This window comes from Coturnix japonica, chromosome 3 (genome assembly GCF_001577835.2).
Source record: "Coturnix japonica isolate 7356 chromosome 3, Coturnix japonica 2.1, whole genome shotgun sequence".
Lineage (NCBI taxonomy): Eukaryota > Metazoa > Chordata > Aves > Galliformes > Phasianidae > Coturnix > Coturnix japonica.
In genome coordinates, this window is record NC_029518.1 from 18,166,162 (window position 1) to 18,181,595 (window position 15,434).

General features: G+C 40.0%; 1 protein-coding gene across 1 annotated transcript in view; it reads left to right on the forward strand.

Annotated features, from left to right (window-relative positions):
- Positions 1-15,434, forward strand: part of USH2A (usherin) — a 356,150-nt gene that overhangs the window by 317,550 nt on the left and 23,166 nt on the right. The window contains exons 64-65 of the mRNA XM_015857330.2: positions 12,499-12,726; positions 13,595-15,111. Coding sequence (XP_015712816.1) covers positions 12,499-12,726; positions 13,595-15,111 — 1,745 coding nt within the window. The remainder of the gene's footprint in view (positions 1-12,498; positions 12,727-13,594; positions 15,112-15,434) is intronic.

Sequence of the window (15,434 nt, forward strand, 5' to 3'; positions counted from 1 at the left end):
TCATAGACTCTTGTGAGGATGGTAGCCTGAAGTTGTCCTAAGTTGGCAGCAGCTTGCAAATATGTAATATATGTAAGGGAGTAAGTAACAAAGTCCAGTTGATGAGTTTGTCCCATCACAAAGTACAGGTATTTCCCTCAGTACCTTGAACTGCGTACATGGCCAGAGGTACAGAAGTACATGACAAATGGGATGTGGAACATCTAAGTGTATTGTACTCTTCCCACATGCAACCAAAATGGATGGATTTTATTGTTTAATATAAAAGCTCCATTGTAATTTTAAATCAGTTTCTCCAGCATTCATCAAGTAAAATCTCTCTCTCTCTCCACTCACATCTGACAAGGTAGATTTGGGGAGCTTGTGCTCATTGAATTATTTTAGGAGTTCTAAAAAAGCAATGAGTATGGAGGGAAGTTACGCACTGTAAATGTCTTATATCACTGAGAGCTGTATAGGTATTCAGTCAGAGCCTTAGGAGACAAAAATGCACGCTTAAATGTCCACTTAAGACAAGCTATGATGGATGCAAAAGCCTCAGGCTGACCTACAACACAGGAACCCCTTCTAAGTTCTTCAGCTTTGCAGCTGCAGGATGCCTTCTTTTAAGCTAACCCATGGCTGCCCCCCTTCTTTCTTCATGTAGAACAAGAGCTTTCTAAATGCTTCTGTGCCCACAGAGCACTAATGTAGTAAATAATACTACTTCTGGGGTAAAGTAGAACTGAATGAGACACCTGGAGTGTGTGTTGTATGTGTCAGAAGGTCTCCAAGGAGTCATATCTTCACAATAGAAAGATGAAGAGAAGTCCCAGTGTCTATTTAATCTACTGGGATATACTGCAAATTGTTACTCATTTTGCTTCTGAATTTTTCTCTGAGAATTTTTATATGGAAGTCGATTTACTGCAGGTTTGAATGCACTGATTCTTTTCTCCCATCCACAGCAAAGAGTTCCTAGCTCTGTTGTGTGGGAGATTGGTAATCACAGCATGAACCACTGATTAATCAGCTGAGGCAAGAGTGGGGTCAGCTGCGGGAGCACAGGTGAAAGTTATGTTGCTGTGCTCCCGGGAGGGGTGGAGTTCGACTCCACCTAATCTGAGACCTCATTTAAAGGCTGACCCTCACTGAGGCAGCATCTCTTGGAGATCGCTTGCTAGTGAAGATTGCCTCAGCTCCTAGTGTCATCACTGGTGAGTTTCCCTTTTTTCCTTATACCTTCTGTACTTCTACTATCATCCTTGTAGTTACCATTCTTGTTAACACCTGTATGGTTACCACCAATACATCTGTAGTGTGGAAATGCTTCTTTGGTGGCTGCTCAAAGCTATCAAGTTTACATTTGTCCCACAAAATTAGAATTGCCGAATGTGCATTTAACATCACACAAGAGTGAGGGAAGTGAATTCCTTGCCGTGGTAAATTTTCTGTATTTTTACTATAAAGAAAACTACTTTTTACTACAACTTTACTACAACTCTTCTATTTCAACAGGCTTTAAAAAAGAATTAACAAGAAATCTGGAAGCCTTCTTTTCACACTTGAAGTATTAGCCTTGTCATTATGGAATCATAAAATTATTGTTTTCCTTTCAAGGGTTCAAGTCAGATGATAATTTAGATATTCTCTAATGCTAGTCAACGCTAGAAATGCTAGACCCAAGATCTACCAATACATCATGAGATTTATGCTACAGTTGTAGCTTAAAACGGTGACATATCTAAGTGCTGTGCTTAATTTTACTTGAAAGTCTTAGCCTAAAAGGATTGACAAGAGACAGTGAGAGTAAATGAGAAAAACATCTTTTTCCACCAAGTAACAATGTGGTTTTAGCTCTAGCTAGTTTCAGGCTCAGTACCGAGCATCCTTTGAGGGCAAACAGAATTAAGTCCTGTGGCTTTAAAATAGAACATAGCTGAGACAAAAATTTGTAACAACTCTTGAGTATAATGCATTTTTCTGACTTTCTGGCCATGCATAGACACATCAAATATTTTCAGTCCCTTTGTTAACAAGCTCGTATAGTTATATGTATTTTCAAGGCTACTAATGGAAGTTTTAAAGCACATGACGGGAGCAGAACGTACGATGAAGAAGCTTGTGGGTCTGTATATGATAGGGGGCTCACCAAATGCCATCGTGGACAAAAAGAGACTTGGTCTGGGGAAGGTTCATTTGATTTTATTGTTAGTTACTAACACAGAAGGATACTGAGAAATATAAAGACCTTTCCTTTACTTTGTCCCTTCTCAGTTTAAATTCATTCCCAGTTTTTCAGACTACTACCCCTCCAAGTTTAGGGGGAATGAGGAATGGGGCTGTGGTCAGTTTTATCATAATTTGTCTCTAAATTCTAGAAACTTATATTAGATGGCTAAGGTAGGCTAGGCTGTCTAATATAATTTGATAGTGAGGTTTCTCATTTTAAGAACATAAGTATAGTATTTCTCTTTGGAGGAAATTCTCGCTTTCCACAGGCTACAGAGAGATATGGGGGATGCTAGCTGTGCAAGTTTCATGTCTAAATGCAGGAAGCTATAACACATCTGGCCTCAAATGATTAAATTCTAGTAATTTCTTTTTGAATTGCACATTTATAACACATATACATGCATCTGATCAATATATGATAAGGTGAAGCCAATTGATTTACAAGTTAATATGCTGGAGTCAATACTGTGTTCTAAAGACATTCTCAGTTCTGAAACCTGCAGGATTTTTTTTTGTACCGGGCTTAACTATTTTTGTGTTGACTTTGTAATTTATTTAAATTCCCCAGGTAACCTAATTTTTCAAGGAAACTGAAGAATCTAAACGGAACCTGCTATGTTTCTAATGTTTTGAAGTAATCATTCCATAGTTAGATCTTTCTACTGCATCTCACTAGTGCAAGTCAAAGCTCAGAAGTTCTTCTCTTTTGGCCAAAGTCTGGCAATGGGAAGCCCAAGCCATACTAGAAGAGACTAGTGTATAAACACATGAAAAGTCATTATTAAAGACTGTGCTTTATTCATGTATTAATATTTAAAAGTGATGGCAACCAGCTGCTTTTCCTGTTTACACTGTGGAAGATTTATCTGTCTGCTTCTGTGAGTAGGTGTATAAGTTCATCATCAGTCTATGTGCCTTAGGAGGTCTAAGTTAGTACAGTCCTAAGATCCACCTGGAACATCATCTGTCCACCAGGTTCACTTAGTTTCAAGACCAGCAAGCAAGCTCTCTTACTGTTATTCCATAAAACTGCAGCTTCCTTCTTTTTGTCATCATTTCAACTCTACTCTTGACATAGTTAATTCTGAGTCTTGAAATTGCATAGCTGCTGAGAGACACAATAATGTGTAATGAATATGCATTGAACTTCATTAGTGTTGTCAGCAGCACAGCCCATTGTAGTCGCAAAAGGGAAACAAGATTCTTTGCTTCACTTACCGTTGATCTCAGGCTTTTCAGGCTACTTGTTGAGGCTTACCATTAGCTCTTAAGGCTGGCAAAGGCAGGAATGCCCTCTAGCAATCCCCTCCTCCAAAATTCCTGTAGGTGTTGGAAGGAAGGTGTCAGACTGCTGCTGAACATATCTGTATTTCAAGGGAAGCTGTGGAATAGGTATATTTTCCATTTTGAGTGGTCCTGTATGAAGCCAGGAGTTGGACTTGACCCACATGGGTCTACATATCTAATTGATATCCTCTGATTGTGTTCCAAAGATGTGCGGAGCTGGCTACAGAAGAGAAAGCAAGCATCCATGTCCACACAAGCTTTCCGCTTGTCATGCTATGGGGTGCAGAGTGCTTCCTATTTTTCTGGTCTGGATTAGAACAGCTGGGCTTCCCCTCCTTTCCCAAGCTGTCTGAAGAACAGGTATTTTCTCATAGGAAGTGTAAAGTATTAAGGGAAGGAATGAAATAGCCGTATGTTGACTTGAAGGAAAGCTTTTCAAGAGGTAAGGGCTTGTGTACATTTATGCCCATCACTTTTAAAAATACAATGTCAAATTTACAGGTGAAATGGTAAGATTAGGCTAAATGTTGGCCTTTATAATGTAGCACTAAGTAAATTGTTTATGCTTACCTCTTAGTATCTCTCAGAATTGATTACGTACATAGCAGACAAAGTTTTGAATGAAAATCGAGGACTGCTTGGTGCAGGGCAGAAGGAAAAAAAAAAAGAATAAAATGGTGGGAAGCAAAAAACCTTTTAGTCTCCTTTAAAACGTTGCCTTTATTTTCCATTGTGTTGGCAGAAAGCAGGGATTTAAAGCTGTGAATTGCCTCGAGGCTGTGTTATCTTCTTCTACTTAGCAACAGTTAGAACTGCTCTTTTTGCAAGTGTTGGGTGAATGAGACAAGGACTCAAAATGATTGGGAAAAGGGAATAAAATAAGCCTGCACTTAACAGTAATATGGCACGTCTACTTTACCTGTGTAAAATGGGATCTAAAACAATCACGATGGTTTCCTGGAGCTGCACAAAGTAACACAGGGGGATATTCTCAGACTTAATTAATTAGTGCTTGTAGCATGATGTGAGATCCTAGGATGAAAAGTCATATATAACTGCAAAGTCTTAATTTTATGGAGCACAACTGACATTCAGTGGCATTTTCAAGGAAACTGATGTGGAAGTTCACCTGCAATCTTTGTTAGAATTCAGATTGTCCTTGTACAAATCCACTTAAGGATTTTCCTCAAGCTGCTATTTGTGTGGGTTTTTTTTTCCCCTCTTTTCATTTTATTTTCCCCATTTTGACTGTTGAGCTGTGCAAAGTCGAAAATTTTAAGTAATTGTTTTATAGGATTTTCCTGATAAAACCATCTTCTGCACCTATACAAACCCCACACAGCAAAACCACAACAAAACTACCTTTTATTTCCAAGTTTTACAGAACACTAAAGTCCTGTGGTATATTGCCTGAGTACGTAATACTAGACGAGAAAAGTTTTAAGGAGTCTAGAACCAATTTTCTTCACAATATCATATGTGATATAATTTGTAAAGAGATGAGGAAGGCTTGTAGCACAAATATCTGTAGTCAGTGTGAGTGCTTCAAGAGTAAAAATTTCAGATGAAATCAAAAGGCAGAAAATTTGATAATAACAAAGATATTGTCTTTCTATAACAAGGCAAAACTGATTGCCACAAGATATCTTGAGATGAAAAGTTCAAGTGTATAAATTACTTTTTTTATTTTGTATGAATAACAACAAAAGCATTCATGGTTCCATTGCGCTGGCTTAAAACTATAGATGTTCTTCTTCACAGCACCTGTAATTCTGGACATTGTTAGGATAAAGGGTGTGAGCCTGAGAAAACAACTTCAGCACTGATGTGGCAGTTCCTTTTGTGTTTGTTCTGTTAGAAGCCTCACTCTGGCTGGCCATCAGCCAATATATCAAATGGCAAATACAGTTTATGACATTAAGGAAAATATAATATCAAGCCCCTAGTGCTTCATACATGTCCCCTACCACCCTCGGGTTTGAGCCTTTAGTCTCTAGCCATCTCATCAGTAGTCAGTGGAAAACTACTCTGCTGTGGTGGAAAAATGTAGTGCTTGCTTTAAGCATATTCCTGGAGTTTGACTGTGTAAGTACCTCAACTGTAATTGCAGAGGTGCAAACCCCAGCCAGAACTTGCACTTGCCTTTGCTGGCCCTTCAGCTTCTCTCAGAAATTCCTCCTTCAGGCTGAACCCGGATTTCATAGAATCATAGAATGGCTTGGGCTGGAAGGGACCTCAATGATCATTAAGCTCCTACCTCCCTGCAACAGGCAGGGCCACCAACCTCCATATCTAGTATTAAACCACGCTGCCCAGGGCCCCATCCAACCTAGTCTTGAATGCCTCCAAGGACAGGGAGGGCATACACAACCTCTCAGGGCAGTCTGTTCCAACACCTCACCACTCTTCTGATAAAGAATATCCCTGATATCCAATGTCAGTCTTCATCCTTCAACTTAATGGCAGGACAAGGAGAAATGGTTTTATCTACCCTTGTAAAGAGTTGGTTCCCATCCTGTTTATAGGTTCCCTTTAGGTAAAGGAATGCCCAGCCCCCTCAGCCTGTCTTTGTAGGGGAGGTGCTTCACACTCTGATCATCCTTGTGGCCCTCTTCCAGACCCTCTCCAACAGCTCTCTGTCTTACTTGGGTTATATTTCATATACCTTGTAATATTTGCTGATATATAGGCCATGCCCTTTCTTCCATCTGTTCTCCACAATGCATGCCCCACTCAGCTCAACCCCAGAACATACGAAGTATGTGTTTTACCAAGGAGGGCATGTATTAGGGAATCTCATGCCTCAATGCTATCTCAATACTATTAAATTTTTTGCATCATATTCTTCATCTCTTTATTTTAAAGAGTTAGTCCAGCTTATCATATCCAAAATGACTATTTAAAGCAAAAAGTCTTGTTCAGATTAAGTAAGGAAGACAGATTTGAACTGACCAAACCTAAGTTTGGAGAAAACAGTCCTGTCAGGTATCTGGTTTTCTACCCTTCCATCCCCATCCCTTTCTCATGATGAGGAATAAAATACATGATTAAAAGTGTGTGTGTGTGTGGGGGGGGGGGGGGGGGAGGAAAAAAGAAAAAGAAAAAAAATATATCAAGAAAAATCAAAGGTGAGAAACTACGGTTAATTATACAGTAGGTCTTGTGAGCATTGTAAGAGATAAAATATTAATGTTAGGAAAACATGTTGGCATCATCCTCTAGATGGTGTCTATAGTGGAATGTCATGTCATTGATATTTTGGTTTATCTGATTTATTTAGTCATGCAGAAAAATCTCTTTTTGGATTTCAGTGGTTCTTAGCACAAATTAGACAAATAATACAGCTGCAAATACGTGGCCCTTGGTGATGTTAGATGAATTTTAAATATGATGTTTGCCCTTACGTTAAAAAAAGAAAACCTTACAGAAGTGGCACAGAACAGGGTACTGAAGCATTTACTTCACTCCAGAAGGAGTTTTAAAAGTTTTACCAGGGCTGTATTGCTGTTTAAAAGCATGCTTGCTCCCAAAAGCCAGTGCAGAGACTGAATGCAGCTGGCTTAGTGTGTTTGGTGCCGTTCAGCTGCTTCATGCCTCACTGTTTCCTTTGTGGCTCTTTGTCTTCCAATCAAAGCTGGGGGCCAAGGCTCCTGCTGAGGCTGCAGCAGGTCCCCAGATGCCCAGGTGTGCCAGGAAGGAAAGCTGACTGCTGTGAAAATGAGCACCAGCCCCGCTCACAGATTCAGCTGCGTTCGGTTCACAGTTCCTCACGTGCTCTGCCAGGAAGGAGAAAAATGAATTGCAATGAGATACTTGTAGATCAGGTACTAATTGTTGCTGTTTACAGAACATTTTAAACTCCTTAGATTACTGCTTTTTCTAAAGGTTCCTCACAAAGCGTATTCCACAAGCTCCGGTAGGAGCAGTCACACAGGAAATGTCTAATCCATGTTCCTGCTGTTGGAGGCTTGTTCGATAGTATTAATCATTGCAATAACAATCTAAAAGAAAAATCTGGGTTGAAAGGCAATTTTAAGTTTCCAAAAGGAAATGCAAAGAAGTTCTTAAAAAGTGAAATCTTAAAAATGTGAAACATACCAAACATTCTAATGAAAACTCTAGAATTAATTTGCGCACAAACTGGGATGAAAATAAATAGCACGACAACAATTTCTGGTAGGACTGGAAAAAAATGGTTACTTTCAGGCAAGATCATTTCTGGCAAAATGAGTAAATCTTTGGTTTCTATTTGCTTTACTTTTGAGTTTTTTCAGTACTATCATGGGAATAATTGATATTCCAGTCCACGCTGCTAGAGGAAGGAATGGAGTCATAGATTACCTGTGTATCTGTAAGTTATATCCTTGTGAATTTGAGTATAAGACTTTAGGAATAGAGTAGATTTTAAAAATGAAAAAGAAACCATGTGCATAATACAGGCTTGAGAAGGAAGGCAACTCAAAGGATAAGTTAGGGATTGGATATGAAAATGAACCCAGTGCAATTTTGAAAGGGAAGGCAGGGGCTAAGATGTTTGCTGAGAAATAAACACGAACATCTGAGTTTTGTCAAGGTGGAGGTGCTCACTGTGTTTGCAGAAAATGGAAGGTTATGGGACTGGCAAAGTGAATAATGTCAAAGGTTAAGGGCAAAAGGAGGATCTTTGTTAAACCCCAAATATTCCCAGCTTTCCTGTCACTTGTGGAGGAAGTGCCTCCCTTGATGGAGAATTCTGAAAACTGATATTGGAGGATAGTTGGAAGAATATTCTAACTTCGAGGAGATTATAACTTCCTCTTCCCTTGACTGGGGTGAGTTCAGCATTTCCGATTCTGTAGAAAAGAGAATGTCATACAGAATTACCTTCTGATCATGTATGTCTGGAGGATATGAAATAACCAGTACCATTAGCAGAGTGATTGTCTCTGATGCCCTCTCTGATATTTAGTTAGAGTCTCGCAGAAAAAAAAAAAAAAAAAAAAAAAAAAAAGAGCTAGCTTTTTCATCAGATATCAAAGATACCTGCTGAATAGGGGCTACTGTACTAAGAGGCAATAGGGAGAGAGAAGAAATCAGAGCCTCACCTTAACATGACTGGATGGTGACTTACTGAGTGGTGACAATGACCCCTGGAGCAGGAGTAGGTACTGAAGCTCTCTGTTGGGCAGCTCTTGAGAGGTTCAGGGTTCTAATGTATCTGTCGTGTTTTGAACTCACGCTCTGAGACCTGGGCAACTTTTTCAACTGCCTTGAAAAAAGTGCAGAGCGGCAACACTGGAAAGTATCGCTTCATCTGATCGATAGATTAAAAGATGACTAGGTTGTGTAGTTTTATGCACGTTAAACATCTGTGAGGGGAGTCCACTTGCACAGAGTATTATTGACAGTTACGGATCAATGTTAATTTTTGATCATTTTCAACTTACAAAGACCTCTTGATCCTGTTGTCACCTTAGGGGCACTTCAAGTCATTGGCAGCGATCACTGTAGGCATGTAAAGCCAGCAGGCTTCCAACAGCTGCACAGACATGCCCATGCCCAGAGGAATGAGGGGAAGGCCAGCACCTTGCATCCCAGCCATTGCTGCCTTTGAGAGGAGTGAAAGAGCATGCCCATTTGTTTCCAGACTTTAAGTGACTTCTGTCCTCATGAATTAAAAAATAAACAAACAAAAAAGGCAATCTGAAGCAAATCTCCATGGATACATTATTCATGATTCATGCTCTCTTGTTTTATGCTTTGAAAATGTGTTAAAACAAGGTTTTGTTTTAAAAACTTTGATCCTAATTTACAGTTGGAGCTGTGGAATTAGCCGAGGAGGGTGCATTTGTTGAAGCTAACAGCTTACGCTTCCACTGGCAACCTGTGAAGCCTTTTGCACAACAAAAGCAGAGGTGCTACCTTGTATCTCAGAGTGGTGATGCTGCCAGTGCTGTCAAAGGGAAGGGACAGGGCTACCCAAAGCAGGTAGCTCCCAGTTGCAGTATGAGGATGCTGATGCATCTACCTCCAGTCTGGGTCTGCAGTGTTTACATTAAAAAGATAGACCTTACAGGAGGAGAGCAAGAGTGAACACACATTGTTTGCTGGGCTATTCTTAATTTAAAGACTGAATGAGTGAGTCTGCTTTGCAATAAGAGGCACAGAAAGGAGGGCACGGGGCTGCAGTTCATCAGCTTTCACGGTCAGTCAGTCTTGAGCTACGAATACCCTAATGTTTGCATTAAAATTTTATTTTGTTGGCTTGTTTTTAATGGTAAATGAAATCTGGCCTGTTAGCAGTGTGTAAACATGGGATATATGAGTTCATGGCTTTGCAAACAAAGACCGGGAGAACATTCCATGCAGGGATTGTGATCCTGCGCCTGTTTAAGACGGTGCACTTGTCCACTGAAGCCAAAGGTTACCGTGCTATCCTTTGCAAGCTGTGTGTTTGTCATTTGTGTTTAACCATTCAAACAGGGCAATATAGGATAGGACATTAAATAATTCTTAAAATAAATCACTGAGACTGCCATCTATCCTCATTTTTAGAATCAGCCTCTGAGCTGAGTAAATTCACAGATGGCAGTGGCAGCAGTGCAGGGTTAGAAAGCATGGCTTCATTTTCTGGGAGGACATCCCTTGAGCTTACTTCAAAACCAAACCAAGCAAAAATACATGTAAACCATTTGCTCTTCAAGAAGTATCTGTAGGAGCCAGGGATAAAAGTCATCCCTGGAAGGAATGGTTTAGAAGTCTCCAGAGAACACAGTGAACTGCGGGCAAGGAAATCCCTCCAGCCTTGTTTCATTTCAAAGGGTGGTGAGGATTGTAAATAATTAAATCTTGGGGTTTAGTGGGAAAACTGTTGAAGGTGATGAAAAATATGCCATTTTTATATTAAAAAAGAAAAAATAGTGTTCTGTAACACCGTTGTCACAAAAGCCTACCCTGATCACACTGGCGATAAGAAAGCAGAACCATTACTTTTTGTACAGTGTTTGTAATGATGTGTTTCTGTCTTCTGAGAACCCCTGTGTAATGGTTCAGGGGCAGTAATTTAGTGTAGTGCGTTCCCTTCCTTCCTCCTCCATGCCCAAACCGTGGAATGTAAATTTTAGGCTTTTAAAAGTTCTGTTTTGAAAACCTAATAGATAACTGTCCTCATAAAAACTATTAATACAGACCACATCCAATTGCAAAGCTAATTTTAATCATGTTTTGTGCCAACATAATTTCTGATGCCGGATTTTTATGCTAAGCATGAACTTCCATTTGAGCTCCGTTCTTTAACCTGCAGTTCATAATTCTGCGTTCGGCCGTATAGGTTTTTGGCTATGGCAGTTTGAACGCTTCCACTTTCAAAGATCTAAGCCATAAATGTTTATTAAAAGAATCTATAGTGAAATCAGTTTTGTTATTTTTTTAATGGCTGCCTTGAGTATGTTGGATGACTGAACGCGTGTTGTTAATCATTAAGCTCTCGTGTTACAAAAAGCGTTTGATAGTATTGCCATCTAGGGGCCAAACGAAATTCTCCGTACTGAAATAAACTGTAATTGAACAGGTGCTGCTATTGACAATATACATATGTTTTTGCTTTATAGCCCACATGCTTTCCATATTTCTTATGACAAAAGATATCTCTAAATGTCCCACAGCAGCCAGAGCTTTTTTATATATAATCTGTTCGAGGTGATTGCTATTTGCATTTGAGCTTATGCTTTTTTGGCAACGATGCCTGGGAATTCCTAACAAAGAATTATACTTTTTTGCATTATTAATCTTGCTAGTGTTTGCCCTGTTTAACAGAAAAAGGAATCATTTATCAGAAAAGTATGTTTATAATCTGTACTTGTGGCATCTTCAGATTTAATATTCATAATGGTCACTCAAACGCTGCGCTATATTTATCTAAAAGACTAACTCATTGTTGTGAGGAAATAACTACTGAAATATTGATGATCCAACTTTTAATATTTAAAAAAAAAGAAATTAATATTTCTTTAAAATTTGTTTCTGAGTCTGTTCTCCTAACAAATGTTTAAATATTAAACAATTGAAAGTGTTAGCATTTAACAACTTAATACAACTTACGGAAGGAGGGAAATTGACTGCAGCTTTCTGCCACACAGAGGAGGCTGAATTCTTGTGCTCCCATTCTTTGTATTGGTAGAACAAATGCAAAAGCACTGCTAAGAATCGAGTTCAATACATGGGTGATCAGCAGATCCCCTTTCCTCCCTGATGAGACACGTCTGAAGAGGTCTCGCAGTGAAACATGCTGCTCCCCTTCTTTGTTAGACACCTTACTTTCTATGCCTTCTGGAAGCAATGCTGTGCTGTGCTGCCTTCCTGCTGGGTTAGCTGCTGTTTGGGACAAGCTGCAGTGACAGTGCAGTGGTCCCTCCTGACCACTATAGCCTGCCTGTCCGCATTCATCCACATGGCCCTTCTGCTTGGCAGGCCCTCCTGCTTGGCAGGCCCCTCGCATGGCAGCAGGTGAGCCCCAGCCATTCCAGACAGGCTTGGCCCCATACCCTGCACAGCCACGTACCTTCTAGCCAGCCTTGGCCTCTGCTTGGCTTCAAGAGATGTCCTGACAGAGTAGAAATACAAAAAACAGTTTATTCTTTCCACCTCTCCCTTCATTTTTCTCATCCCACTTTTAAGCATTTTCTTTTCAGTAAGGAAAGGAGACTGTACTCTTGGAAACGCCAACATCTTTTTACGCTGGTAGATATAGGACAAAGGAAGATGGTTAGCATTACTCAGGAATACCCAGAAATCAGCTCCAAAGACTCCACCATATTGACTCATATTTTTAATAAATCTTAACAGTTTCTTTCCAAGATTCAGCCATTGAAATCCACAGAAAAATCCTGGTAACCAGCTGGGGTATACTGCAAAGCGGTCAGAAGAGACCCAGAGCTGAGACCTCATTTTCCAAGTGACATAAACCACAGATGCTGATTACTTTTTTAACTAACTCAAACATCTGTATTCTTGCTTCAGGGAGGAAAGCATCAAGCTCATTTATTTGGATTGAAACCTTTCACAACATATCATGTCCATGTTGTAGCTGTAAACAATGCCGGACAGGTTTCAAGCCCCTGGACATCTGTGCGCACATTGGAAGCTTCGCCCAGTGGCCTGAGCAACTTCACTGTGGAAAAGAAGGAAAACGGCAGGGCTCTGTTGCTGAAATGGTCAGAGCCATCCGAACCCAATGGCATAATTAAGGTAATCTCTGTTAACATTTTGCTTGATCAAATAATAAGAAAAGATAAGCAATGAATATCAGTTTTTTATTTTTATCTTTTTATTTTTATTTTTTATTTTTTGCGGGAAAAGACTCAATCAAATGCATTATACTTTAAAATAAGACAGAAGTCCTATGTAAGCACAAGGCACTAAGAGTGCACTCGTGGCTTGTGGTTATATTCAAATGAGAATTAACATTCCTGTGCTAGCCCCAACCACAAAAGTTCATTTACAGTGAACCAAACTATTAATTTAATGGACAGAAAGCTATGCAGGAAAGCTCATTGTCTTAAATAGCTTTAGCCCCTTACTCTGAATATTGCCAAGATGCACTTCTAGAAAATCTAGGTTGGATGGAATATTGTTCTGAAATTTGTGTCTTCTGTTCACACAGTGGTTTCTAATGATTGTAGATCAGTTACCCAAAAGGAGAGAGGGAGGGAGGGGGAGTTCGGTTTTTTTTTTTTTTTTCTTAAATAGTTTTATTTAGAGTTAGTCTGCAGGAAGCTTCGTGGTAATCTTCAAGAGGCTTCATATAAAACTTGATAACAAACATAATGAAAAGTGTCACTAGGTGATTTATTGCTACAAACCAAATGAAAAAAAAAATCATGAAAATTGGATCAAAATGTTACTTTTGTATCAATGACCTTTTTGGTGATGGTTTCTATCAAGGAAGTCAGCTACTGGATGGTTGGTTGATAACCCTCACTCTGTTGCAAAGATTAAGGCATCTCATCTATATCTTATTTACAAACATTTTGATTTATAGATTTCTGTTCTTTTATCCTGAATTCTTCTTTTCCTCTCGGTCTTTTTTTTTTTTTTTTTTTACCTTTTTCCCCAGACCTACAACATTTTCAGTGATGGCAACCTGGAGTACAGTGGTTTATCTCGCCAGTTCCTCTTTAGGCGCCTTGAGCCCTACACGCTCTATACCCTACTACTGGAAGCTTGTAATGCAGCAGGCTGCACTCGTTCTCCACCCCAGCCCATTCGAACAGATGAAGCACCTCCAGTGTCTCAGATGGCACCTGTAATCCAGGCAGTGAATGCTACCAACATTGAACTGAGCTGGTTGGAGCCAATTAATCCAAATGGAAGAATAATTCGTTATGAAGTTATTCACAGATGCACAAAAGAAAATGCTGCAGGGTACAGAGCAACAATGGAAGATGAGAAAATTGTTTTCACAGAATATAACACTGAAAGTAATACATTTGTATATAATGATAAAGGTTTGCAGCCATGGACAAGGTATGAATACAAAATACGCACCTGGAATGCAGCGGGCTACACTGACAGCTCTTGGACAGCAGCCATGACCAGTCAAACTGCCCCAAAAGGTCTCTCTGCCCCTAGGTTATCCTTAGAATCAGTTAACCCTCGCAAGGTGTTCGTCTCCTGGGATGCGCCGGCACAGCCCAATGGTATTCTTCAGTCATACAGGCTGCTAAAAAATGATGTTCTCTATCCTTTCAGCTTTGATGCGGCTACCTTCAACTACACAGATGAAGACTTACTACCCTATTCAACGTACAGTTATGCAATAGTTGCCTGTACAATGGGAGGCTGCTCTACCAGTGAACCAGCTGCAATACGAACATTGGAAGCAGCTCCTGCGTTAGTGGATCCACCATCTCTGCAGGCTGTCAGTTCCACTCAGGTTAATGCATCCTGGGCACCTCCCCAAATACAAAATGGAGATATAACTAAGTACATTTTGAAATTAAACAATGAAGAGTATTATCCTGGCAAAAACTTACAAATGTTGATTTCTAATCTGCAGCCTTACACACATTATGATTTTGAATTGGTTGCCTGTACTGCTGGGGGCTGCACATCTAGCACAGTCCAGTCAGTGATGACCATGGAGGCTCCACCATTAAATATGGAAGCTCCCAGGCTGCTTGTCATGGGCTCAGAGTCAATTGAGATCACATGGAAAAGTCCAGCTAAACCCAATGGTAAAATCACAAGCTATGAGCTGAGGAGGGGTGATGTTCTTGTTTACTCAGGTCAGGAAACTCGCTACCTTGATTTCACCTTAACACCAGGCATGGAGTACAGCTACACTGTCACTGCAAATAACAGTCAAGGGAGCGTGACCAGCCCATCAGCTCAGATAAAAACCAACCCCTCTGCTCCTTCTGGTATGTTGCCTCCTAGGTTGCAAGCCTGGTCCTCAAAGGAGATTTTGGTGGCCTGGGATCCTCCTATCAAAGTAAATGGTGACATTAAAAATTATACAATCTCTATCCACAAGCCTGCTGAAACAGGAAAGAAAACCATCGACTTTGATTCATCTCATAGTTCCTTTGTGAGACGTTCTTTCATAGTGGCAGGTCTACAACCCTATAGTTGGTAAGTCTGGTAGATTCTGTTTGTTAAATGAATGCTGCAAATTGAATCAGTAGGCTGGGAGACAGGTTAGCTCTCTGTTTTGAACAGCTGGTCATACCTGTGGGTTTTAGTTCTTAAAAGGCACATGATAAAGCCAAGATATTTTAATTTATAGTAACACCAGATAAGTATCATCTTGATGAAGTGCATAGGGCTTACCTGGGTTATAAGTGATACACAGGGTGGTTCACTACTCTGCTATGGGCTCCAGAATCTGCACTGTGGTATATCTTTTGGAAGATGTCTACATGAAAGGAAAAATAGGGCTGTAGCTAACAAAGTTA